Consider the following 27,579-nt stretch of genomic DNA (forward strand, 5'->3'; position numbering starts at 1 on the left):
ATGGGATTGGGTAAATATTCTAATGTAAATGTGTAGATGCTGATGATGTTTGCTTGTATGCAAGTGTTTGTGGATGTGAGTTTTTCCTTCCTCCCATTATAACTTCCCTCTGGCAGCCATCCGGACAGATGTTTCAAACTAATTAGCGAAAGGGCAGACTCCTAACACTAGGCGTGACTCCTTGGGGGTTGGAACTGTTCAATACACTCGCTTTTCTGCTCCCTCATCCTCTCTCTCTCAAACACACACACCGACAGAAAATACAACTACAACAAGTACTGCTGCCTACATCCACAACTGCCTTGTCTGTGTGCATGCGTATCCATCTACACACAATCTAACAAACTACTGTGGCCTTGTTAACAACTCAATGCTAACATGGCAGGTAGGAGTCCCATGAGTATCGTTACTCTTAATACCACCACAGGGACCCCTCTGACCTCTACGACTGGCTCCACAAAAGCTTCATTTCTGCTCAGTTCTCACTCTCTAAAGTCACAAGATCAAACACACACGCACCGGCTCTGCAGTCCAGGACAAATCCTATCACCGGGTGTCAATATAAGTAAGCCTTTTCTCAAAGTCTCAAAGGCAGACTGAGGACTAAGGCTGATTTGCGACAGTGTATACTACGAGGACCTCAGTCTCGTATGTGTTTCATGGACTGGCCGCGATCAGGCCAAACGCCAGTTCGATCCTGTGGGGATCTCTGCCACCTGTCATTCCTGGAGAAGTCCAACAAACAGAAAATCATTGATTCTGGCAAAAGGCTGCTGTGGGCTGACATGAAACGTCAAGGTTTGTTGCTCATGCCAAGGCCTGACTTGACCAGAGTAGGTAGACTGAACAATACTGTGCAAACACATTGCATGTACACACACAAACAGTAGCTAAAGAATAATCCACACACGGATTGCATGTATTTCTGTGGTCTATTTTCAATTCCTTGTATCCACTGTAAAGCATCAAATTCATCCCTATGTCTGTTTGTGTTTCTGTGTATGACAGGGAAGGAAATATTGAATGCAAATGCAAATATTGCCTAAGTACATTGTGGGGGAAGCTTGAAGAGGCAGAGTGGGCGTTGCTGTTGAATAAAGTGCTCCAAATTGAAAATTAGTTGTGTAATTTAATTTCATGCACTATTTGTGATGAAATCAAGCAAATAGCCCACAGCCCAGCCTCCAAAGTAAGAATATTCTAGCTTCACACTTAAACATGCAAGCAGTGAAAATGCAGACACAAATACCAAAGTAACACCAGTAAGAGCACAAGCACACGCACTCGCACATATCTGTTTCTAGCCTGCCCTGCATTACCTCATAGTCCAGACACTGGAGCATTATTTGCCAAGAGAATATGCACTTCAGTTATTGTACCTTCCAGATATGCATCCTCTGATGCACTCAAAAACTTACCATGGGATCAACACGCTCCATTAAAGCTTGCTTTTAGATTACTATAATTAATTTGTGTTTCTGTGTCTGCATAGGTGCTTCGTAGGTTTAGCTGTCTGTGTCTTGGCCTTGAAGTGGGGAAGCTTGATTACTGTTATCATCTCTAAACTTTCATTCCACCTGAATGCTGCAAGATGAAAGACAAATATACAGAAGCTAGTCAAAGTGACGATAGAAATTTGGGCATGGGTGTGATAGGGATGGAGACACAGAGTGAGGGGGAGGTACTGATAGGAAAAGAGGAACAAAGTAGCTTTTTGTACTGTCATATCTTATTGTATTTTGATGTCGGTTTCTATTGACGTTCCTTTTGATGAAGTGAGCAGTTAATAAAGAATGGAAGAAACAATCAGGACTGACCTGATAATCAATGAATCAGTACTCAGGGTAATGTATTACTTTACTTGAGGGGGCACCAAGAGGGTAATTAGTGATTAATGAATGGCTCCGTTGCTGATTAAAAGTTAATTAGGAACCTAGCATGAGGAAAGTGGCCTGTATGTCCATTCTCAGAAATGTTTGAGCAAAGTCGAGCTCATTATTGCTACATCACTGTCTGTTCTGTGTAAATGGTCATTATCTACTACACAGTTCTCAATCTGGAGTTATTGAAGAACTGCCGTTTAATAAGTAAGTAATTATCAGTTTGTTAAGAGTCATTCCCCACGTGTTCATCAGTGATAACATACAGCTGTGATCCCTATATTGTTGTGTAACTATTCACATTTCACTTCCTACTTCTTTATCTTTTTCTTTTGTTCATCCATCATGCTGAAAAAAGATGTCACTTAAAGCTGTGAGAAATATTCAGGTTGTGTTGATTTTGGTGCCCCCTGTGGACAAGTTAGTATGTCTCAGTCAAGGGTTTTTTATTAGGTTATTTTCTAGGCTCTTTCATGCAATCACAGAAGCAGGAAAATGAATCGAGTTGTAAACCAGCTAAAGAGACTGAGGGCTGACACACAGTTGAGGGGTAAGGGTTGGAGCTGAACCCTGGGCAACCGGCCTCCAAGACTGCTGAGCCAAACCGGTGCAACTGATCCTGTTTTTTTTTTTTACTTGCGAATATATCCCTCACTGTGAATCTTTGCTGTAGAAAAATGTAAACAAAGGTTGCTCCTGCAGCTTACTGTTAATCGACTCATCTTATACCTACCCTGCCACAGCAGTTATAGACTGAGGTCTCATAGAGACATCAGTGATATCAGTCTGTTTCATAACTGACTAAAAAACACCTTGCAGAAGCTTTAATAAAAAATGATTAGATGTGTTACTGTGGCAGTGAACCAGAGAAAGAACTTAGAGGAAAAAGGACCCAAGAAAACATAAGAACACTTAACTATCCCAGAGACGTGACAGTCACAATCTCATATATTATGAAGCTTATGAAGCTTAACATGTGTACAGATCAGTCAACTCAAGGGAGATTTCCTATGTGATCAAGGCATGGGCTCCAACAGCAAAATATAATCATAATCTATTCGGTCAAAATCGCATGACTATGATAATCACAGTCTATGAGCTCATACAAAAGCATTACCCTCAGTTCAGTAGCAGACATGCTAGTCTGTGCACAGAGTTCACGATTTCTGCTTCTACTTTCTAGCATACTCACTAGTCGCTCTGTGCCCCAAGGCTCCTGACATCTTCATACAAATCAGTTTACGTGTTCCCACATAAAAGCTCCCTTTCATAAATTATTGAGCTATTTAACCTCTTTGCACATTTCTCTTTTATTCCCTTTCACTCCATTTCCTTTTCGCTCCTTTAGACTCCTATTTTTAACAAGCATGTCTCAGAAATCTGTTACCAAACACATTTAGTTATTTCCACAACTACAAAAAGTAAGGAGAACAGTTTACCCCTCACGCCCTCTCATTTCATTTTCATTCAAGAATCTCTCCCATTCCTCCTCCCTTTCTTTCACTTTCTCCATTTAGGAAACTAGTATTTATTGCATGCTAACTGCAGCATTTTCTCCCTGATACATCAAAACTGCTGCATGTCACTGCTGCCATTTATGCTTAATGCCACTTGCCTCATTCATGCTACTATCACAGTGTGCCTCATACATTTTTGACTCTGTGTGTCTCGATGTCAAGTATGTGTCTGTAAACTGTGCATGTGTGAGATAAACACTTGCTAGGCAGAGGGCAGTGCATCATGACACTGCTGTACTTTACTGATTCACATACACTGCAGGAGAGCAGTGAACTCTAAGGGGTAGCATGCAAACATTCAAACCCAAACATATACTCGCACATGCACCAACAGGCACTCCATTGGCATGCACTCTGTAAGCACACGATGTGCTAAGACTGCTAATCTCAAGCGTTCTGTTCCTTCTTCCACTGTCATGCTGTATGAATAAACAAATCTGACTGTGTAGCCCCCTCCACACACACTCACATACATCATCTCGAAAGAGATTAGATGCTATCCGCCTGTCACGTAGAGACATGAACACACCCTACACATCTGGGATATGACAGCTATGAATGAAAAAGTACACTGTCATGTTAGGTCGTGTTCTGTCTCATGCATTTCGTAGTATGATTTGTTGCTACATGGATTGTTTGCGTGAGTTGTAGATACACGGGTCAGGTGGAGCACTGAGGAGAGAACATCCTACCCTTTGAGTGTTGGCTAACACAGCAAAAAAGACAAAACCATTAATAAACAGTATACATCATGTTATACTCTTGGCTGTAAAAGACACTGGAGACTTCTTGTCTTGTTGCTAAAAAAAGCTGTAAACTTAAAAAAAAAGGTTCAGGGAAGCAAGTAAGCAATAAATCTAATACAATATAGTGGGCCCACTCAGGCATACAAGGTATGCACTCATGGTGATGTAGAGTAATGGCATACATTTTGATGAAAGTGTTCAGTGATTGAGTTGGACAAATAGCATATGATTAAAAGATCGATGGGACATGACAAAGGCTGTCGTCCATAACAATATTAAACCAGCGAAAAGCCTGAAAAGGAGTTGTTGACCACAAGCTGGCTTCAAGTATGGAAGCAGTCACCGTCTGCAGGGGTGAAGTCCAAGCAACATTCTTGTTATGTAATATCTCGTTATGTCTCTATTTATTGAGAAAATTGACATTAAGTTGCATGTAAGCTGTGTCGGATTAAACTGGGATATAACCAGAGCCAGAGCAAAGAGTAACCAGTACAGGCATGTTTTCCCTGCAGGGGGAAACCCAAGGCCGGTGGTGCTAGCTCTGCTAATGTTGGACACTCAGAAAACCAATTTGACATGGCTACTCAAAGACTGTAAACCGGTGTTTAGCCATGCCACATGAATTGTGCTCAGTTTTGACTGTTTCTTATTTTTTGCTAGTTGGAATTTAAATGTCTTAAACAACTAGGAAGTTAGTTGCCCTTGAACTTCTCTATCAGCGTCAGGATTGGTCGTTTCTATATTGTTATTTCCGTGTAGGTAGGTGTTACGTCATGCTGCTGAAACAGCCCTGGTTGACATTTTCCAATGATTTACTGTGAGTGATACTTTGTCCATAGAAAGTTCCTTACAGGAGCTTTAAGGGCATTTGAACAAAATTGCTGGAGTAGGAGCTTACAGTTACAGAGTTAAACAGGGACTGCTGTAGCATTAGAGTTTAAAAAAGGCACTGTAATAAAGACTTGGTCTTGGATGCACTGGACCATCGCGAGACATGAGTCAGTGGGATGTCAAAGGCCTGTGTGGTTCCTCCCAACAACTAATGACTCTAAATCACAGCCATTACTGTCTGGTTAATTAGTCAGATCCAGCCAGGTCACACACCAATGATCTACCAAGTCTATAAACGTTGTGGTGGTATGCTCCTAAGGCAGAGAGGGGATGGTGAGAAGAAAGACACAGGGGAATATTGGAGGATGAAGATGCACTGTGTATGTATTAAGAATGTGTATGGGTGTGTCACTGCGCAAACCCTGTCTCACGCGCTCCATCTTCCACAAACTTACCCACACCCACACCAGCATAGAGCTGTCACATACAACAAAAGCCACCAAAGCTCATCTTGACAAGGTCTCGCCCTGCTCACTAGCCCACCACATACACCATCGGCATTATTGATCAATCACTCACTTTCTGATAAAAACAAGGGGGAGAGGGCACAAGAGTCATTCTCTTTTTTTGTCCTTTCAGCAGACATTTCCCTCCAACTTTAAGTTTTTCTCTCCCCCTCTATATATTACTCTTCCTTCTCTCTCTCTCTCTCTCTCTCTCTCTCTCTCTCTCTGACATACAGTATAATGCAGGGACAGCAAAAGTCTTTGATAGCATGTGTTGTGATGGCAAAGGGTAACAGGGCCAACATGCTAGACATCCATCATCCTCAAACCCTGCATACGTGTATGTGTTGGAGCCTGTGTGAACCCAGAGGCACACAAGACATTGCCAGTGTGTGCCTGTGTGTGCCTGTGTGTGTGTGTGTGTGTGTGTGTGTGTGTGTGTGTGTGTGTGTGTGTGTGTGTGTGTGTGTGTGTGTGTGTGTGTGTGTGTGTGTGTGTGTGTGTTTTGCGTGAATGTCGGCCTTTCGGTTTATTGATCAGATCGCAGGTTCAAGCACTGCCAAATCCTCAGAGAGAATGTATAACACACAGCGGACACACACACACACTCTCACCCAACCAGCCCGAGTAAATATGACGATATGCAACCTGACATTTAGATGTGAACAGATCAATGGCTGGTACAAACAGAATAAGCTGTCTTGATAGGTCTTAGGTAAACAGTTGTGTGTGTGTGTGCGTGTGTGTGTGGCATGAGTGTGTGTGAGAGTGGGTGTGTGCTCCTTTGCATATGTTCTTTAATTGATTACCCTTACTGCTACACTAAAAGTTTCCTTCTTGTTGGTCTGAAAGCATCTTAAAAATGAATGTTATGAATAAACACAATGTTTGAAAATTCTTCATACAATACATTTATAAGTCTCTATTGCAAACTAAACACAACTGCTCCCCCCGGACACCATTTGATAAATATTCTGCGCTCCCATTCCACAAAAAGCCACTGGGGTTACAATACTAAAATTTGTAATGAGATTCTGCACACTTAAAATATTTTACACAACAAAACACGCCAGTAACTACAAGTTATGTTGTTTACTTATCTTGCTGCAATATCAATATATCTTTAAAAGTTTAATATGGGTACAAAGAACAGACTATCATCTTTGCATTACAGGTTTTTACTAGCCTTTGTAAAAAAAAAAAAAAAAAATGACAGCCGTTACAGCAAAAGTAAAAACAGAAAACGACCAGCATTTGTTCAGTGGCCAAACTGATGATAATCCATGTCAGTGCAGAGGGAAACAGGGCAGAGGAGAAGCAGAGCACAGGTGATCCCGTGCCCTAAAATGTCAGAACCAGCACCAGCTGAAATTGCCTCCAGCGGGGTCAGATGAGAGGAATGAAAGGTTGCCTGAAAGGTTTATGTGTGAGAGTGTGAGAGGGAGACAGATGGAGATGGATAGATGGAAAGACAGTGAAGGAGTAAGCTTGTTTATGTTTCTGATACAGAGAGAGAATGAGTGTGAATACATGTGCGTGTGTGCGCTGACCAAGCTGCTGAAGTGTTGCTATGAGCCAGCTCTTCTTCTACAGGTTAACTAATCTTTGACCCGATATAAAACGACGACTCCACCTCTTGTCATCCGTCTGTAGTCAGCCTGTGCAGCTATCCATCTGTCACTCCCTCTGCCCTTCTCTGTGACTGCACTGTATGAAGCATATAGCACAGGTCAACTGTTCTTGACACTAGATATGGATTTATCAGCAACAGTGTCAGTCATACAGGAAGGCACACAACGCATACTGCACATAAACTGAGGGAAACAAACAGCTCACACACTGTTCAGTGTATAAGACCTCACATTAATATTGCACATACTGTATATATGATAAGATTGACTACATTGTCATTGTCATTATATATGTAATTTATGAAAGCTTTTGTTTTATATCGAGCAATTAAACTGAGCAGGATTTTAAAAAAGGGAGCAGAAATAGACAATGCTTAACTGTTCCATGCTGGCAGATAATATTTCCACCACAAGGCATACATTGATGATTCTTTTAATCAACAGCAGGACTTCTGTTCGTCTGTGAAAATATTGCTCTGAAAAATATCAATAGCATAGCAGAGCAATAACTCAGCAGTATTTAAACTGCTAGAATTAAAAACACATGAAAATCGACTGTAATTAAATCTAATTTTTTTACTTTATCATTGAGTCTACATTTGGAAGCTGCTTACTGATAACATGGTGATAATCTGTCCAACAACAAAAAACTTTTTTTTATGGTATTGAACAGGCCTGCTACACAAACCATGACAAGTGGTAAGGGCCTGTGTCCATGAGTGCTATTTTCTGCTCTGGCAGCGCCTGTTTTCCATTTAAAAACAATGTAGAATTCAGCACTCAGCTGACAAAAACCTCATGGAGAGCAGCTGTCTTTTGTTGCTACACTCACAGCATTGTCACTCGAAAATAGTTGTACTTTTGGAACTCCACAGTGCTCATTGATGTCCAATCAAAGACCAATAATAATAAAAACTGGCAGGGCTTCCGAAATCAGTTTAGTCAACAACAATAGCAAAGGTTTGTTAAGAGGAGAAATTAACCACCCTTGTTTTTTGTGGCTACAATTACCAGGTCTAGAGCTGTTACTAATACTGCTTCATAATCCAACGACTTTCATAACCTAGCAACACTGATGAGAAGGACTGCGAAATAGAGATCAAAGGTGTTGTCAGTGCAAAACAATGCTGTTAGTGGACATAGGCCCTAATGTGTTAACTAACTTTTGCTGTATTGCAGTTCATTATGTCAAATCATTACTAATGTGAAACATCAACCATGATTCCTTCATGGATGTTCACCTTAAGTCATATTCTTACACATGCTGAATTAATACTGATTAGTATGGTAATATTAAAACCCTCATATAATGAGATTAAGCTGTTAGCAAGAGAGACAGAGGTCACACTAGTGTTAATGCATGGAGGGATGGTGTTACAGTAACTGAGCAAAAAGGGAATAACCAGCTGTATACGGTACAGAGTAGCAGCTGTTCTGGTCCTCAATTACACATCTGACTCAGCCTCCAGGGGTTGAAGCATATGCTAAAGTTGTCAGCCAGAGGAGTTGACCTCACTCTGCACTCGTGTCTCACAGGTGACTCTGAGAGCTGGCTGACATCATTAAGGGCACTTTAAATCATTTAAATTAAGAACGTTTTTTACTCGAGTTTTAAATGAAAAGCTGTGGGGCAACTATTCACATGGCCTCAATGATGTGTAAGGAAAAGCTCTCAGCTGTGAAATTGAGTGGCTAACTGCATACTTAATTCAGTCTAAATAGATTGACCCTCCTGTTGATGTATTGTTGAGATACTTTTGATATTTCCTAGATAAGAGGCATGTCTTTATTTGAATTGATCAGAGCTAAAAGCCTATACAACATCATTTTTGATCCTCTAAGGCATTAAGCTGCATTTGCTCCAAATTAACCTTTTCAGGTAAGAACACCTCTACCTTACATCATTCTTTTCTTTTAAGTATTGCACACTGAGTAGAAGAGTTGGATAAGGTGATGCATTGCATCATATTAGCACACCGTTAAACATCAAAGGGGGCTCATCTAGGGTTACAAAATACCTGGGTAGAACTCAGAGCAGACATTTACCCTACATGACCCTGTTTGTTCTGCACAACCTGACATGTCTTTTACAGTAAACTTGTTCTAAAAGGGGCAGCCTGTTCTATATCGGTTAGTAATCTAAAGGGACAAGCACCTTTTCTCATAACTCACTAATTTGCTTTTCTGTCTGTATTTTTCAAGTACCATGGAGTTAAAGATTGGCCCATAGAGGCCCCAAATCCTCATAAGAGTAGATACTTTCAATCAGCTTTCTTTAACTAGGCCAGTCCTCTCCATTTAGGAGAGCTACTGAGCTTTACTTATCTGTTATGAGCTCCCAGTAGGTGGCCAATTACATTTTACACATGCACTCACAGTAACAGTTACTGGCATATTTCTGCAAATAAAACGTGATTTAAAACCAGCTGTTTTGGGAAAAGATCTGGATTAACAGCTAAAAATCATATCGATAAACTGCTGTGATAAATTCAACTGATCTAATGCACTTTGACTATAGATCAACTTATGCAACTTGCAGTATTAATGGACCTTTATTTAGACTGAACCTCTACATGAGTACCTTGTTGTACACCTAATAGTGCTCTGTTGAATCAGCCCACCTGAGACATACTTAGAGATGTCATTTGTAATTTCAACTACACTTATTCACAGGGGAAAACTTGCACTCCTTGCTAAGTTTGTGGGACACTTCATAAATAAATTATCAAACACAACTCAGACACAAAATGCCTTCAGCTGAATTGAAGCCATGGGACACTCGCTGTTCCCTAAAATCAAAGCTAAGATAATAGATTAAATGACCCAGAAGACAGATTATGTCTTTTGCCCTCTGAATTATCACATCATTTTATTCCTCTATTTCCTGCTGGGCCCTGTGAGAAGGAGACTATTGGACCCTGAGCCTGACCCCATTAAGAGAGATGAGAGAGAGGGAGATAATATGGCAGTCTGCAAGAGGGCAACAATGTTTCCAAGCGACTTATTTCTATGTTTTCGTACCTAAGAGTGAATGGGGACTGAAACTTCTTCAAGATCAAACAAGAAAGAGAATTCCATCGTACAACAGGGGAAGAGCAAGGAAAAGAAAACAGAAAAGAAGATGAAACATGAGACCACAAGGCAGCAGCAAAAAGGCTGCTTGTCTAACATCTTTGTTGGCCATTGAAAATAATCTGCGGAATTTGCAACCATCCTCATGGACAGATGACAACTTTTGACATTGTTGAAATAATGTTGGAAATTAAAACCTGTCTGCTGGTTTAGTCAAGAGGCAACATCATTTTTACTTACAACAGGAAAAACATTAATATACATCCACACTTAGAAGGGTTTCCAGTGTTCACATTGTTGGGAAATTGGGCTCCATACATGTGCACGTTTTTCTTGACACAGTAAAGCAGAGAGTTGTCAATCTTAATTATGACACAGGCTTCAGTTCCAGCTACAGTCAGCAAGATCCAGGGGAATAAACTGTGTGGTTCATGAACTGGACCATCAAATATGTATGTACAGAAATAATATGAAACATAGAGACTGGTAGGATAAAGCTAAACTTTGCTGTTATATACATCAAACTACAATATCAGTTTTGGGACAGCAAAATGTGGAATCTGGTGCAGAACTTTGTGTTTGCATGTAATTTACATGTATTAGATTTGATACATGCACATGTCAATCTATGACTTTCAAATATATGCTGCATGGGTCAAACCAAAACATTATTTGGACGGTCCTTTAATGGAAGGTCCTTGGAATTTGTGTTAGTTATAATGAAGCCCTTAAAGGCCCTAAAATATGCTTTATATGTGTTAACAGGAACAAACAGGTGTTCAATATGGCATGAGGAGGTTTATTGTTAGGTTATAGGACATCTATAGCAATAACAAGAACCTTGTCAAAGATCTGGTGACTGCTAAAGAATGGTAATTTAAGCATTGAGAGTTTCCAATAAGTGTATCTAACATGGTTGCATACTTATCTTATTGGTTCACTTCCCTTTTATAATGCTTTTACATAGACTAGCATAATGATGTAGTCTAAGTGATGTCACCCAGTGGTTTCTAAGGCAAAGGTTTTAAGCCTAGTGACGGCAGTCACCAAATTTGAAATGCTGACTCGACTGAATTTCTGGTCGACTTAGCAAGAGGCAAAGTGGCAGAATTGAGACGGGCCTTTATCCCACTGGCTTACAGCTTTAATAGTTAAAACTGTCAGTAAAGTCAGCCAAACTCCTAATTTTGCAAAACTTCTAGGCTTAATGTCTTCAAAACCCATTATAACAAATATTTCCCTTGCAGGGTTTGCAGGAATAGAGAAATAGCCTATCCAGACCAAAATGTTTTGTGTACCAGGCTTTAAACATTTTTATTTCTGCTGTAAAAGTGAGCATTTTGACATGGGCATGAATAAGGTCTCCTGGGCTCTAGGAGCCAGCCTCAAGTGGAAACTTGAGGAACTGCAGTTTTCTGCTCTTTCCCATTGGCTTAACTTTTTTTTAACATCAGAGTTGCCATTAGTTTATTTTTTTATTTTTTTTTAATTGCTTTGTAATTCATGAGGCAATTACTTAGTTAGCTTTGATTTTTACAGAAACAAAACTGAGGTTACAAATGTTTCAAGGCTTTAAAGTCCTGAAATGTTTATCTATTAACAATTCAGATTTTTAATTTGAGGCATAACCCGAAAGAAAAACCCTAATGAAAACATGTTTAATCGAATTATATATGTAAAAATAAATTAATTATAAGATAACACATTTTATTTACAAAGGCAGCATCTAAAGCTTAACTGATTGCCTCATATCCTTTGGTGTAATCAGATAATCTGTATCTGCTTGGATTTTTAAATTTAAGGACAATGTTTGCTCAGAGCAAGAACTAAAAGAACAAAGGGAAACAAAAAAAATCTACAACAACAGTGTAAATGTCACATGCTCTTCTTAAAAGCTGCTATGTTATTTGTGGCCATTCAGCCATACGCAGTAAGAGGCTTTGGGAGAAGAAAACCCTCTGCTTTATTGTCAGCTGTAAGCAAGAAGCCATGCTCACAGCAATTCTGTGACATATTGAAACATGCAATGCTTTTATCTGTTTGTGTGTTATCCTCCCCCGAGTCATTTCCCAATTTGTCCCTCTTCATTTCACATACTCTACTGTGGACATATTTCTCTCACATGAACTGTCCCTTTACTTTTTTATTTATTTCCCTAGGCTTCATCTCTTTCTGCCATTCCTTTCTTTTCCTTTCTCCCTCCCTTCTCTCTTTGTTTCCTTGAAAACAATTTCCAATTTCACATCTTTAAAAGGATAAATCCCATTAGGAATAGAGTACAGGAATTACCAGAGGATGTAACATCAGAAAAAATGTTCAATAATCGAAGCAGAGGAAGTTAGGAAGGATGGAGGAAGGGAAAGCATTTTGTTTTGTTGTTCATTCTTCCTATTCTATCGATTCTCTTTAAACAGCACGCTCTCACCTCTGTAACATGTCTCATGAAGAATGTATACTGATGTGTGTGCTTGTGTGAGTGTGTGTGCATGAGAGTAAATGGAGATAATGTGATAAAGGCGAGATAAAGTGATAGAGATGGAAACATAGCGATGGGTGAGAAGGAAGCTAAAGGATGCTTGTAGGGCAAAGAATCCATGAGGAGTGTGTAGGTGAGTTAAAGTGTGTGTGACTGTGTGTTTGAGTATGCAGCAGGGGAGGGAGAATGAGAAAACAGATAAGCACGTTGCCTAAAATGAAAAAAGTGTGATGACAAGCTAACACACGAGCACAAACACACGTGCACACCCACACACACACACAAATCTGTATCATCTCCAAAGTACTTACTGGCATCCCCATTAGTGGCTGTACTCGCGGCAGTCAATAGCGCTACCCTTTGGTGCTCCTTGCTCACACACACACACAAACACACACACACACACACACGCACCCACAAACACAACCTTTCAGTCCCGTTAGCAGTAATGCTCTATAATCATTGTGCTTCTAGCTCTATGTGCACAGATAAAACCTTAATGTCGACGCACATCACACACGTACACGCTAACGCACACATGCACATCCTGTTTGTTGAGATAAGAACATAATGCTATCTCTGTCTGGTGATAAAGTTCAAGGAGAGGCCCACAGCTGAGCCCTTGAAGTGCCCTTTTAACTGCAGAGGAGAGTGCCAGGCGGAGAAAGCTGCCTCTCTCTCTTTGGCTGTGGTTGTACGGTTTGTTTCAATGCATGGTTATTATGATTGGGCGGAGCCTGTTTTGCCACACAGTTGTACAAAGAGTGATAGCATCACAGACGCATAGGTGAAGAAATTTAGTCTCAGTATAACCACGAATCATAAAACTAACAGTAACAGAAGCATAGAAGGGTGATAGAAAAGGAGTGCAGCTGGATAACTGACAGCTTGATGCAGGGAACCCAGTTACTTTGACCCTCTCTGCCCTGAATGTCAATAAGGTCAGCTTTGAACCTGATGGTGCAGTATCATTATGTTACAACCTGCCTTTCTGGAGCCAAGTGTACCAGCTGTTCTTTCCCTTATTACTGTCTTACATCTACACCTTGTACACGAACTCTTATTGGCAACAGTCGTGGCTGTGTCTATAATGCGAATCCTTAGGAACACTTACAAAGCGGTGACTGTTGCCAAGCAACACACCTCTATCTATTATTTAACTTTTTACACTCTTCTAAAGGCTTGGAATACTGTTGTCCAACAAACATTTATTGTGTCTCACTGTTTTGAAAGGCTCCAAATGCATGAAACCTGGGAGCAATCAGAACCTGAAAGGCAAGAAACAGCACTGCAGTTCTGTACAACTCATGGTTCTCAAAATAAACCTTTTAATCAGCTCACTGTCTGAGTTGATGTTCAGTGGAGTGGCCCAATCAAGGATGGCTCTTTTAAGTCTCATGGTGCACAGGCCGTAACTTTCAGCTCTAAATCATATGTAACGTTACAATGAGATGTACGCCCTGGTATTGGATGGTTTCATTTGTGTATCTAGATTTTGAACTCTCACAGCTTAAGTATGCTCCCTTTCATTACCCCTGGTTGTGCTGTAAATCAGATTCTTTTTACAACGCAGATGACAAAAACAGACATAAAAACTTGAGTATCAACTAAATAAAAAAGGAACAACAATCAGGGATGGTGAATGGGTCCTCAAATTGCAAAGGCACAAGGGTAGAAGACTCTCTTAGGAGACAATGGTATTGTGAACTGATAAGACACCAATGGATTTGTACACAGTATTTTGTAGATGTGTGATGACAAACTCAAGACAGAACATGAAATGAGCTGCAGTACAAAGAGTGCTATGAATTCAAACTGTAGCACTGCCTGAATACATTTTATGGCCACAGTCAAGTTATTCATAATGTACATTGTAAGCCTGATAAAGACCCAACACAACGTGTGGTGGTAGATTTTGCTCAGCTGGTAGCACATGTCACCCTTCAAACACAGATTTGGTAGCTGTTCCTCTATAGTCAATTCTATACACTCTGGACATTGAAACATGCAAGTAGCCATGGTGTTATTTTCATTGAAGGAGTAAATGAAAGCAGAACCTGAAACATCCAACTATCTAACTAGCTGATATTCCTCCCTAAGTGGCAATGTATAGATTCGCACACAAATAACTATTAGTTGTCAGGGCTGTCAGGTGGAATATTGAGGTCAGCCCTTGCTATGTTCTTCTCAATCATCCAAAGACGTCATGTAGGTTATGAAACCTCACAAGCTCAGAATAACTACAGGAAGATTTCTGTCATATTGGTTTGATTGACAAGATTTCAAAAATCCATTTTAATTAATCTTTGTGGCATTCATGAACTCATACCAGTTTAACTTTAATGAGTGTTACCTCCACAGCTGTGTGTGAAAGGCTGGCATATGACTAACAAAAACAAAACATTTTCTCTGCTGTGCTGCTGTTATTTATGAAGTGTGAGTTTCTGATGAATACTTTCTTCAGAAACTCGGGTACACGCAGAAGGTAAATATTAATATACAGCGCTTTTCTTGGAGGATATATCAGCTTCCGTGTGTGGGTATCACAGTCTTTCTATGACTCCTCTTTGTTTGTCTTCACTGAAGAGTATAAGCTGGCTCCACTTCATGATGAACATTTATTTTTGCCCTGTTCTATTCCGTTGCTCTCCATATTCTTATCCTTCACACTCCCCATTAAGGTTCCTTTATATCTCCCTACTTCTTTTTGTCCTTCCTTATGAGTCATGTTGCATTGACTTCTACATAGGAACAGATCTCAATGCCATAAAGGTCTGCATTGTGCATATGTGTTGTATTTGGAGAAACATATCTAAGAAATCTGTATTATAAGCCGATTGAAGGACTAATAATTATATAACTTTAGTAAAAGCAGTCATGGCACCAAATTTATCTGCTTCAAAGTATCAAAGACACGTTCATCTTTGTTAATCCGTACCCCTCTTTGTTTCCCACATCAACCTGTACTTTTATCTACTTGAATTGATCCCTCAACTTCTCTCCCAATCTCCCTTTCTTTTTATTATTTCACTTTTTCTTGATTCCCTTCTCATAATGATCTTCAATAGCCCTCTGTCCACCTTCTTCCAAACTGTCTCGTTCCATAATTACATGTGTAAACGTTTCCTCATTTCCCTTTTCAGAGCATCACAGGAATGACGCAGGAGTTGAACGAGATAAAGACTGCCCATGTCAACATGTCAAGGAATTCAGTCCAACTACCCAGAAACCACCATGTTAATAACCCACATTTTCTACCCTTCAATTTACTCTGACAGTGTCTGTCCAGCCCACTGCCCGCTATAACTGAGTGAATTAATGCAGGAAAAGTCTGGTTAAGTTGACCAAGAACAAGGGGATTGCAGAGGTGTTGGCCTTCATGCAACAGTAAGCAGATGCTAAAGGATTAAGACAGATACAAAGAATGACAACACATCGAAGATTGAATTTGACCATACTGCAGCACAGTGTGATATATCTTAGTGTTTCCATTTGTCCAATTGCACTTCATTTTGAAAGAAATTGACATTAAGTCAATGATTCCAAGGATTTTACATGCTCCACATAATTAATAATGACAAGTCAGACAGTTCATGAACAAAATAATCTATGTCAAAGTTAATTAAGGTGCACTGTAGAATCTAAGTAAATACTTTACAAAGATTAGAGAGACTCAGTTGATCATGTTTATATAAATGTTATGATAAGAAGATAGTGGGATTTCGCTGGGATAAAAGCTATTAATCTTTCCCCAAGCTTAAAACATCTTTTATACATTATTTCAAAATACTTTGATCCAATTTAATATGTCCTGCTGTAACAGGTTACTAGTTTTGGAGTGTTATTGACAGCCCCCTTTGTCTTTTACTAGCAGATACTTCATGGCCCTTGGGACCAAAATAAATCAAAGGTAATTCATAATAAATTTGTGAAAAATGCATGCACAGGATTTTGATAATAAAATACATATTCATCAGTGGAAGTGAAGCAGGGCAGAATCAAAACATCTGATTAAAGTCTCCATTAGCAGTAGAGGCTTGCTAATCGCGACCCCTCAAGGATGGTTGCAGAGAATGAATTAAAACTTATTTTAAAAGGTGATTTGCAGATTTGAACGAAAAATTGTCCATGACCAAAAACATTTACCAGAACAAGACAAACTCCCCAGTTTCCCTGAGAAAGAATATCAAAGCAGGGAAATGCAAAATAAATGAACCAAACTGAAGCAAATAATAGTTTGTCACTTTACTTTGAAAGATTTAAACTTTGTCTGCACATGATCAGACGCTAATCTGTGTCCATTTCTGCTCTTACGTAGTGCTGGACCATCAGGGTATCATACAGTGAATGGAAGGTTCCTATAACTTTGGTCTCTCCATTAAGTTTGCAATTTGGAGGCAGCAACAAAACAATAACCTGGATAGTTAGCCATGCTAAGCTAACAAGCACAATACAACTAGTGTTCTTCAAAACTTTCCAGGTGAAACACAAACTTAAGAATTAAGGGTCCATGTGTGCAAGAAGTGGACACAGGTAGACAGTTTTCATACAAGCATTTAGTAATCAACAAGCCTAAACCACTCACTGAGACTGTATCTAAACCATACTGAGCTAAACCTCCAATATCGTCTTTTGCCAGACTTGTCCATCGCATTCCTTATCACATTTGAAAGTTCAAATCCACCATTACACCCATCAGAGTAGAGCACATTCATCTGTTTCAAGTAGGTCTCAGTTCAACAGTGGACAGTAAAGTTACACATCGGTCTTCTTTTGCTCTACACACGGACTGTTATGCTGATTTGTGACTGGTCAACACTACTCTGACTAGAAACGTGCAACAAATGCAAGCCAGAATACATCCCATGCTGAAAATCCTGACCCCTGAGATACAAAGTTTACAGTTTTATGTAGAATTCTGAAAATGGAGATGTAAGTGTTTTGAACACACCAGTTTTGGTCTATTGTAATGTAATGCTTTGGTGTAAGAGACAACCATAACAGACACACTTAAAATTCACCCTAATGCATCTGGACTGGAAAAGACTAAAAAACTGTCTTTAGTAATTTATAAATGTCACTTTATTTCACACTCACACTTGTTGTTATGCTAAATCAACAAGAGTTCTACTTATGGCCAACACACCTTCTATTATGTCTTAACATTTCTATTGGCTTTCCAACAGCTGTTTTTTGCTTCATATGCAGATTGATAAAACATTTCAATGGCTTCAAAGCCCACACATCCTGCTAACTGGTGATTAATGTCCATTCACACATTTGTGGCTCACTTGAAAATCAATTACTTTGTAATTCTGATGACTCTATTACTCTTTAGAAAAGTGCTGAAAGGTTTAGGCAGACAGTTTTGGCAGAATTTTCAAAAGACCTCAATAGATTTTCAATGACTGAAAAGTACTACGGGGAGTTCTCTACGGGTACAAATTAGACTGAGTTTAATATTTAAGCCTCTCTAGGACTTAAAAGAGAACATGAGCAAGATTGAATATTTTTATATGGTTATTTTTGAAGCCTACATTTGAATCTACCAGCAGGTCAGATTCAAATGTAGATTTCCTGCACTGAGAGCAAAATTTCCTCTGAAAAAGGTTTCACAGTTAGCCGTCAGTTAAATAGTTGAAATGAGGCAGGATACTCTATATACACACACACACACACACACACACACACACACACACACACACACACACACACACACACACACACACACACACACACACACACACACACACACACACACACACACACACACACACACACACACACACACACACACAGCAGAGACAAGACATGTTTCTTTGTTTAGGGGCCACCAAGACCGAAACTAATGAAATGTTTCCACAGTCGCTTTAACTTGAAAACCATTTCATTATAAAAAGTACATCTAAAGCACTGTTGTTTGCTGCACTTTGAAGTGAGAGTAATCAACAAAAACAACAAAATAAACAATAGAATGGAGCTCACACATTCACAGAGTGAAGCAGAAAGAATGTGAAAAGTACAATCCTGAAGCTATGACAGCAACTCAACAACTTTTTCAAAACACAGCTCCCAGCAGAACCACCCACCTTGACTGTAACAACAAAAAGGCGCTCACTGTGGAAAATAACTCCAAATACCTTTTCTTCAGGCTATTTTAAGCATGGGGGGTAAGAAGTATATATCATAGAGCCTTTATATGCCATTTCTGCCTGAGTTTGGGTAAAAGTCAGCAGAGGAAAAAGTAAATAGATGTGGAAAGATGAATATAGAAGTCGTGCCAGGTTGTAACATAGCAAAAGCAGGGAGACAGCTTTCCATCCAAGATGTAATGACATGTAAATGTTGGTGTCATCACATGAAGAGGAATGCACTAATTTTCTCTGAGTAGCCTGGAGCTTCCACAGAGTCTGTCCATGCTCTGCTTACATACGCAGAGTTAAATGTGCTCTTACATTATATAATATTTGCCATTCTCTGGTTAATATTCCACATAAGTTCTTTAATTGAGTATTTTTTGGCTTATTTAGTCATGGAAGTCATCTGACAGTGATGAGAACAGGCTTAAAAACTTTCTCAGTACATGCAGTCATATTTGGTGAATGCATTATTCAACATGTCTACAGAATATTTTCCTTCATGTTTCATTTGCGACATCTGTCATCTCTGGAATCGTCCCGAACCCGTTTGATGGTCCTTCAAGTAAGAGATGTCAGTTAAAGAGAAATAGTCCCAAAATGGCAACGTTTTAAAATTTTAACACTTTTAGATCAAATAGCAAAATTCATATTTTCCACTTCTTTGCATATCTGATATGGTCTCTCTCTCTCTCTCTCTCTCTCTCTCTCTCTCTCTCTCTCTCTCTCTCTCTCTCTCTCTCTCTCTCTCTCTCTCTCTCTCTCTCTCTCTCTCTCTCTCCTCTCTCTCTCTCTCTCTCTCTCTCTCCTCTCTCTCCTCTCATCGCTCTCTCTCTCTCTCTCTCTCTCTCTCTCTCTCTCTCTCTCTCTCTCTCTCTCTCTCTCTCTCTCTCTGTGTGTATTGGTGTGTTTGTGGGAAAGAGAAATTGAGAAATGAAAATGAATTCCTCTGGAGTCAATTTGACTCGTGGCAATATGCCTAATTTTCAAATACTAATGCTTTCGTTCATACAATATTCATTTATCCGTTTAATTCAAGCTGCTTCAGCCAAGAAAAAGTATTATTGGCAATATTAATTAAGCACCATTCTGGGTAAGTTTAAGCTTGGTATACAGATGGTTACACAAGAAGTTTTTCTTCAAACACAATTGTACCAAACTGACAATGCAAAAGAATAAAACACCTCTGATAGACTGGTTCATAAACACACCAGCAGTTTAATGTATTGTCTACCCTACAAGGTAATAGTCACCATGTGCATGGCATAATTCATTCATGTTATAATATGCATACAAATGCATTAATGTCAATGATTAGATACTGTACATATTCTTTCTTTGAGGTCTTCTTTATTCATAAACAATGATCACAGGCATATTTCAAACCAGGGAAAACCCCACAGCAATGATTGCAATGATTTTGACTTTCTAACATTTCTCACATTGTTGGTCCTTAATCATCAGAGGAAGTCCAGAGAATCCATTCATAACTCATGGCAAGCAATATTATTAATAAGCCAATAGACCCAGGGCAAGGAACCCACATCGCTCTGCTGTCTTCATGGAGTGGTTGGAACAGGGAGGTGTATGTAATGGCAAGGAGCCCTGTTGGCAGAAGCAGCTTAACTCACCCACATGGACCAGACTGAGATCTGGTCCATGTGGGTGAGTCCAAGTAAGCAGAGCTGGAAAATGTTAAATAATACAGAAAATTGAATGAGAGTGATGGTTCTAGGAGTACTTTATATCTGTGTGTGGTGAAATACATAAATGTGGAGGCGGAAGGCAATTCTGTGGGGCACCTGGTGGATATTGAACTAGGGCACACACATTTTAGAGTACATCATTTTAGCCCAGACCAGTGGGGCCACTGTGTCCACTGAAAGTGTAACTGGATTGGCAGCGCCCATTTTCCATACAATATAAACCATTGCAGGTAAGAGTTGTCAGCGTTCAGCGTCCTATGCACAAATACGCCCTCAGCCTCTTCCGCTGCACTCACAGTGATCTCAGTCTAAAATAGTTCAACTGGGGCACCAATGGGCCAGGCAGTTTAAGTGTTCACCCCATATACAGAGGCTGTAGTCACCGTCGCAGTGGTTGCTGGCTTGGCCCTTTGCTGCAAGTCTTCCCCCACTCTCTACTACTAAATGCCCAATAACATAATTAAATAAAAAAGGAATGGTTAGACTTTTAAACACCACAGTGCTATCATTTCTCCATTACTGACCAGTCAAAATCGGGTTTTCGATGTATTGCAGTTTATAACACTTCTGCATGGGCTTCATAGTTTGAGACCGGAGGTTGCTGCTTGACTGAACCAGGCTCAGTGTGAGGTAAAAAGGGGCGGAGTTTGAGCTTCCTCGCCAACAGCTATGTGTTCCCGCCTGTCAGTCAAATCAGTCATGTCCTTATTTGGGCGAAACTTGTAATCTTAATATCTTCTAAACCGTTGCGATACAAAAAAAATTCCCCTCCCATACAGTGTGTGCCTATAGAGAAACTAGCTACGTAGACCAAAGCCGTTTTTTAACCAGGCTGTAAACATGTTTATTAATGCTGCAAAGATTGTCTTTTTTGAATTGATGTGTATGTGGTTTCCGCTGTTTCTGCAGCCAGCCTCAAGAGGATGCTCAATGAACTGCAGTTTATAACATTTCCGCATGGGCTTCATATTTTGAGACTGGAGGCTGCCGCTTGGTGTTAACTTAAACTTTTCTAGAGGCTTCCAGGTGAAATGCTGCTGCTAATGCCAGGGTACAATTATGTTCCCTTTTTTTACAGTTTGTTCTCAAATTCCATTAAATAACAGTAAATATTAAACATGCAGAGCATCTAAAACCAGGTTAATGTCTGATGAGGGAAGTGGAAGTGCTGTGAGATAAGTGGCAGCAGCCAGAGATGATGAGAAGCCCCATGAAATAGGTTGTGGGAGTTGCCGGAGCAAAAAAAATAAAAGTGGACACAGCCCATTAACTAATATATTTTGTCTAAATATGAATACCTGAAATTAAGTTGCTCTAAGAAATGATGAGTCCTAAAAACAAGGAGCAAAATTTGGTCAGCTTCCCTCAGAGTGCAGAAACAAGCTGTCTGCAGAACTTTTCTCATTGCCCATAGAGAATCTGAGCAGTGACCTGCACCAATCTGGTGGCAGTTTAACAAATTACAATACATGTCTCCCCGCCACATTAAGTTTTAAGACCTTTTAATTCACACAATTACCTGCCCAACTTCCTCACTGCAGTGTTCCTGTGGTAAACTGTAGATCACTTTGTCCCTTAGTTCATTCATACCTTCCATAAGCGTTGCTTCTTTGGCTTCATTTTCACTCCTCCAAACATTCACCAAGTTTAAAAAAAAGATATTAAACTGATATATATGACGGTTAAAAAAGTAATATATGACCCTTTTTGTAGTCTTTCACCATGATTGCTATGGTACATTCTTAGGTCTATTCAAAGAATATGTTATGGAAGAGTTACTGGTTGCTATTTTAGTATTGCTCCTGCCCAAACCGGTCTTTATTAAGGATTATATGACTTTCATAATCCAAGTTTATGATGCGGGAGTATAACCAAGACACAGATTTTTTGATAGCCTTCTACCGTATATCTATGCTCAGCTAAATGTAATAACCTGGAGAGTAGGGAAAGCTACAGTAACTTTGTACAGTTTACTTCATAAGTAATAAATACAAAAATATGACCTATCTTTGCAGGTTTAATAAGGTTTCCGAACAAAACCTGCTTGATATAGATGACGTAATTTGCATTTTTGCACTTTTGTACATCTCCTAAATTGTCTTCAATCCTAACTCATCACTCTTGCAGGCTGCAACCCCCCACCTTCCCTCTGCCAAGTCTTGTAATTTTGGAAAAGCACTGAGTTCACATCCAACATTAGTGCCTAATGCATCTGGGAGGCGGGTGTTCACTGTGACAAATGACCTCGCAAAAAACTCTGCCAGAGTAAAAACAAGGTCCTAGTCATCTCTCTCTGTCTCCATGTGTCTCTCCTGCCAGTCTGTGTCTGTCTCCAGTCCTTCTCTCTGCCTCTCTCTTCTGTACTCCTCCTCACCATCTTGCCAGGAAAAGAAGGAGGTATGTGATCATCAATCCAATCATCCAGTCTTGACCATCTCCTGACACTTCATCTCAGAACCTTGTCTCCCCTCCATGTCGTGCTAAATTAGATTAAATGGCTGCTTTGTCAACCTTGCCAAAGGAGGGAGAGAAAATCTAGAAAACTAATTTGGGTTCAACTCACAGGCTAAAATGGAGGCTGACACTTCTACCTTCTATAAGCTAATAGCTGAAACAATTCCCAACACGTTTTTTTTAGATCAGATTTCATGGAACAAAGGAGTGTGGAATATTAAAATATGCTCAATATTCACAATCATTTCAACTGTTTTTTCTACTTTGTCAGAGGCCATGTTTTCTATTTAAAACTAGCGCCTCAACCTCTGTTATTTCCAGGAGTCAGTGAGGTTAATTGTGTCTAAAGGGATGCAGATGACCTAACCTTCATTCACCCTGTTCAGTGGAATGTGGTTAATTTTGTTTCCCAAGTCTGAATTGTGAATTAAAGCCAGTACTTTAAATGCAACACATAATTAAGAGACAAAATAAAGTACCTTTTATGAGTACATTTTTAAGACACACTGGCTCAACTATAATCTTCACTACAACCTACACCTACTATAGCTTTCTGTAGCATACACAGTTTAACATAGTTTATGACGTTTTTAACATCTGAAAAAGGCTCCGATTAATATTACTCTCTTTACATGTTATGAAGGCATACTAGACAATCAATTTTAAAATTGACTTTGTCTTTTTATTTTAATATCACCACTGCAACACGGTCAGATAAGGACAAAAAAGATTGAGAGCAAAGTTAATTTTCTCTGGATGTGGATAAGCATTGTCAAATGGGTTTGTTGAGTGTGGCTAACATTAGCACATTAGCAGAGCTAGCACCACCAGCCATTGATCCTCCTTGCAGTTTAACATCCACAAACTTGTGCTGGTTACGTGCATCTCTATCTCTATATTATAAGATGCCAACTAACTGTCATCTGTGCTTGTTTAAATCCAGGAAGTACAGCATTAAAGTGTATGGCAGTAGCCACTGACTGAAGCTATAATCAGATCAAAATAACGATATAATTCTGGTGCCAACCAGAAAGAGTGACAACAGTAAATTGTAGAGTCAACTCAACTTGCACATTTCTACAATTATCATAAAGCAGAATGATTTTTGTTAGACTAACATGAATGTTTCCGACAGGTTAAGTAAAGATTTAAGAAATGCCAGCTTGAACAGGGGAAGTTTTGACACAAATCCAAAGTTCCTCACAGTTGATTTGAATATGGAAAAAGATGTATGCACTGTGGTCATTTGCATTAAAAAGTTATAATTAACAGGTGGTGATTCACTTGAGGCTAACCTCTGAGAGAGTAAATACAATTGTGTCCCTTCTCTGAAGTTAGGATGTATAACCTGTATCTATAACCAATGAGAATGAAGACCAATGGTAGGAAAATTAGGTGAGGGATATAAATGATGCTGTATTTCTGCTAAAGGGTGTAATTGAACTAAGAAGTTGAACAAACCTTTGAGTCAAAGTGGATGACCGTGTTTTCAAGTCTCTTTTGCTATCTAGTGGTCAACAATCCCTTTCAGCATGCTCAAAGGCAGATTTTTTTTTGGCACCATCCATGAGTGCAAAACCTTAACACACATTGTCATAGTCCATATAGACACACAATACACCCGTCTTTCACCCCCTCCCTGTCACGCCTCCAACCAAATTAGATTGTGATTGCTCTTTCTGAGGTCACTTTTAATTAAACCGAGATGAGAACATGACACACGGGATTAAGCCCTATCCTACCACTTCATATTATGAATTCATAACTAATACTAGAGCCTATTGCTTTCAACCATGACCTCCATATCATTTATGTATAAGAGCATAAGGAACTCCCCTAATTGTCTTCTTCTGTAGAGATAAAGAGCATGATAGCAGGGGGGGATGTGTAGATGTGTGTGTGTGTCTCCGTGTGTGTGTGGGAGGGGGGGCACTTGTGCGAGTTTAAAAAGTGAAAACTTGAGCATGTCTTTAAGTAAATAAATATATTCAAATATACATGTAAGTTCGGCTTTGCACCTTGTGTGTGACTGTGGGCTCTAATTAATACTGACTTAACGTGAAGGAGAAAGACAGGAGAGACCTCAGGAGCAAAGAGAATTTTTCCTATTAACCATGTACATTATTATGAGCTCTGTGCTATGCTCAGGGCATCATGAATAATACGTTATTAGACTTTGGAGGCCTAGCTGTTATAATTTTAGCAGATCTGTTTAATTGGTAGAGACACAGAGAGCTTACTTAAGTCAGAGAGACATCCATGCGCCTTGTAACATCATCTATATATGAAAGGCAATATGAGGTGAAATGTATTTTAAACACACTTGTAAATGTAAAGTAAACATCTGTCAAGTTAAACCAAGAGCATTTATTAATCTCATTGTGCATGACTATTTTTCCCCTGTCAATGCTGAAGACTATGTATGTAAATAAATAAACAAGAACTAAGGGCAGTAGATGAGCTCAAACTTAAAAAAGGAGATGGGGTAAGTTGACCCATGTTCTGTGCACATTCATCTTCATTTATGTTACCGTACATCCAAGTGTTACATTTCATTTCTGTCTGGCTTTATTGGAGAGAAAACTTATAGGAGAACCTTGGATTTTCTGACACATAGAGCTTCTTTGTTTTGTTTTGAAACAAATATTTTAGCATATAAGTGAAATTAATAGCTAGCTCGAAAATCTATTTGACTACAAAATGTTGTAGCTGGTGGTTGGTTGTTTGTACATCTATATTGTTACAGTTTTATTTAGCTGAAAATTAACCTGAATTGAAAAGTGTTTTATTTTTCTCTTTAGAAATGCTGGCTTTGAGGCAAGTGAGCCAAATGATGTTGGATAGAGCGTATCATTTAATCACAGACCCTATTGACTTGGACTGACATCAATTAACTGTAAAAGGAAATAGACCTAAAAAAAGGTAGCTTTAATTTGTTTACATTTAAACTCTAAGACAAACTGCTTTTGACCAGAAAATTATTTCTTGTTAACTGGATCAAAGATAAGCTACCGGCAGTGAAACTGTAACACTGAGAGATATTTAGGCTACTTCTTCATGAAAGAATCAGTGCAGTCTTGCTGTGTAATATGAGCCCTTTCAATGAAATGTGGTCTCCTTTTTAGCCATTATTTTTCCTTCTCTGAACATCCCTGTGTTCTGATTATTTATTCTTAACTTTGCTCTAAAAACAGCTAGACTTATATTTAGGGCATTTGTGGCCGGACAATATGGGGACAGTATCTGTGTGTAGTATCAGAGTTCGGGGAAGGTAGGCTGTAATGTATTAATGTGTTTTATCTTTGTATTGTATTTTATCCCCTTTATCATGTTTCTTTTTTTGTGAAAAGAAAAATGATAAATCAATAAAACTGAGAACAAATATCAGCAGTTTAAAGAGTTGCTTTTGTCATGTTGCTACAGCTCAGCTTGCTGAATTTCTCTGGAGGAGGGGAGGATTCTTCAGGGTAGTGAGGATTGTTTTAATAACTAGTAACTTGTTGCTTAGCTTACAACATTCTACAAGTAGCCTGAGTAAACTGATATCTAGGGAAAAGTTATAAACATCTAAATGTGTCAACACCAGGTTATAACTTTTGCCTTGCTCCTCTTTTACTCATACACTTATATGTTAAATTTCTTCTGGAAGATATGTTGCGCAGTAGATGTACTCTTTTAGATCAAGTTTGACCAAAAAAATCAATTCCTTATTGATTTCAGTCCAGCAGAAGCAGCAATAAGCTACACAACTGTTTTCTATTTCTGTATCAAAGCATTTAGATCCTCAAGACATGCCAACCTCTCGATAAATAGAGTTGTGAGGATATTTTAAAAACAGCTTGTTGGTATGCCACTCATAGACAGGCTATTGAACAGAAAACATGGGGCAAAAAGCCTGCATCCTCACCTCAGTGATAAAAGCCTTGGCAGTAGCAGGGCTCATGAACAGTACAGCTCTGCGTAGTGTGTCTCTGTAGCGGTGCAGCTCCTCCACACGCATTGTTCTGAACAGACTTGTAATCATCATGTTGATGTTAGATTCCACCTTCTGAAGGGATACGTCCATACCCTGCTGAGAGGTCCGGTCCAGGAAGTCTTCAATACCACGGATATCTGGAAAAACAGAGACAGAATTGTGAATATATGTTTGGCTCACATACCTTATACATACCTAAGCCCAATAAAACCATAGAGGAAAGGCAGACGTGCTTTATCACATTGAGCACGAATATCGAAACCAACAGACACTTTGCAGCATATTCTCAATGGTAGCTCATTGCTTATCCCTCTGTATGCAAATATCTTAAATCATGAGCTCTTACTGGCGCTGCCACTTTGCTATCAGCCCATTTGTGTTCCTCTAATCCTGTCCTTTGTCTTCTTCAGCTAAACTGTTTGTTGGCAGCAAATGTTTACATCTGTCAGTTCTGAATAACTTTCTTTCTAATAACTTGAGTATACAAAAAGTTGCAAAGACACACTCTTTTGAAGACAAGCAAACAGAGAGACATAAAAACAAAAGCAAATGGTGGTGACTCATCTAAAGTGAGGGGTGTTTCGACATTTTTGTATGTTGTTGTTGATACAATAAACTACCATTAACAATACAAGACCAGCAGAAGT

The 27,579-nt window shown here is 39.3% G+C and overlaps 1 protein-coding gene across 1 annotated transcript in view; it reads right to left on the reverse strand.

Moving 5' to 3' along the window:
• grid2 (glutamate receptor, ionotropic, delta 2) overlaps positions 1-27,579 on the reverse strand; it is a 631,726-nt gene that overhangs the window by 198,014 nt on the left and 406,133 nt on the right. Inside the window, 1 exon segment of the mRNA XM_034691895.1 lies at positions 26,864-27,069. Within this exon segment, the coding sequence (XP_034547786.1) occupies positions 26,864-27,069 (206 nt within the window).

This window comes from Notolabrus celidotus, chromosome 9, assembly GCF_009762535.1.
Source record: "Notolabrus celidotus isolate fNotCel1 chromosome 9, fNotCel1.pri, whole genome shotgun sequence".
Lineage (NCBI taxonomy): Eukaryota > Metazoa > Chordata > Actinopteri > Labriformes > Labridae > Notolabrus > Notolabrus celidotus.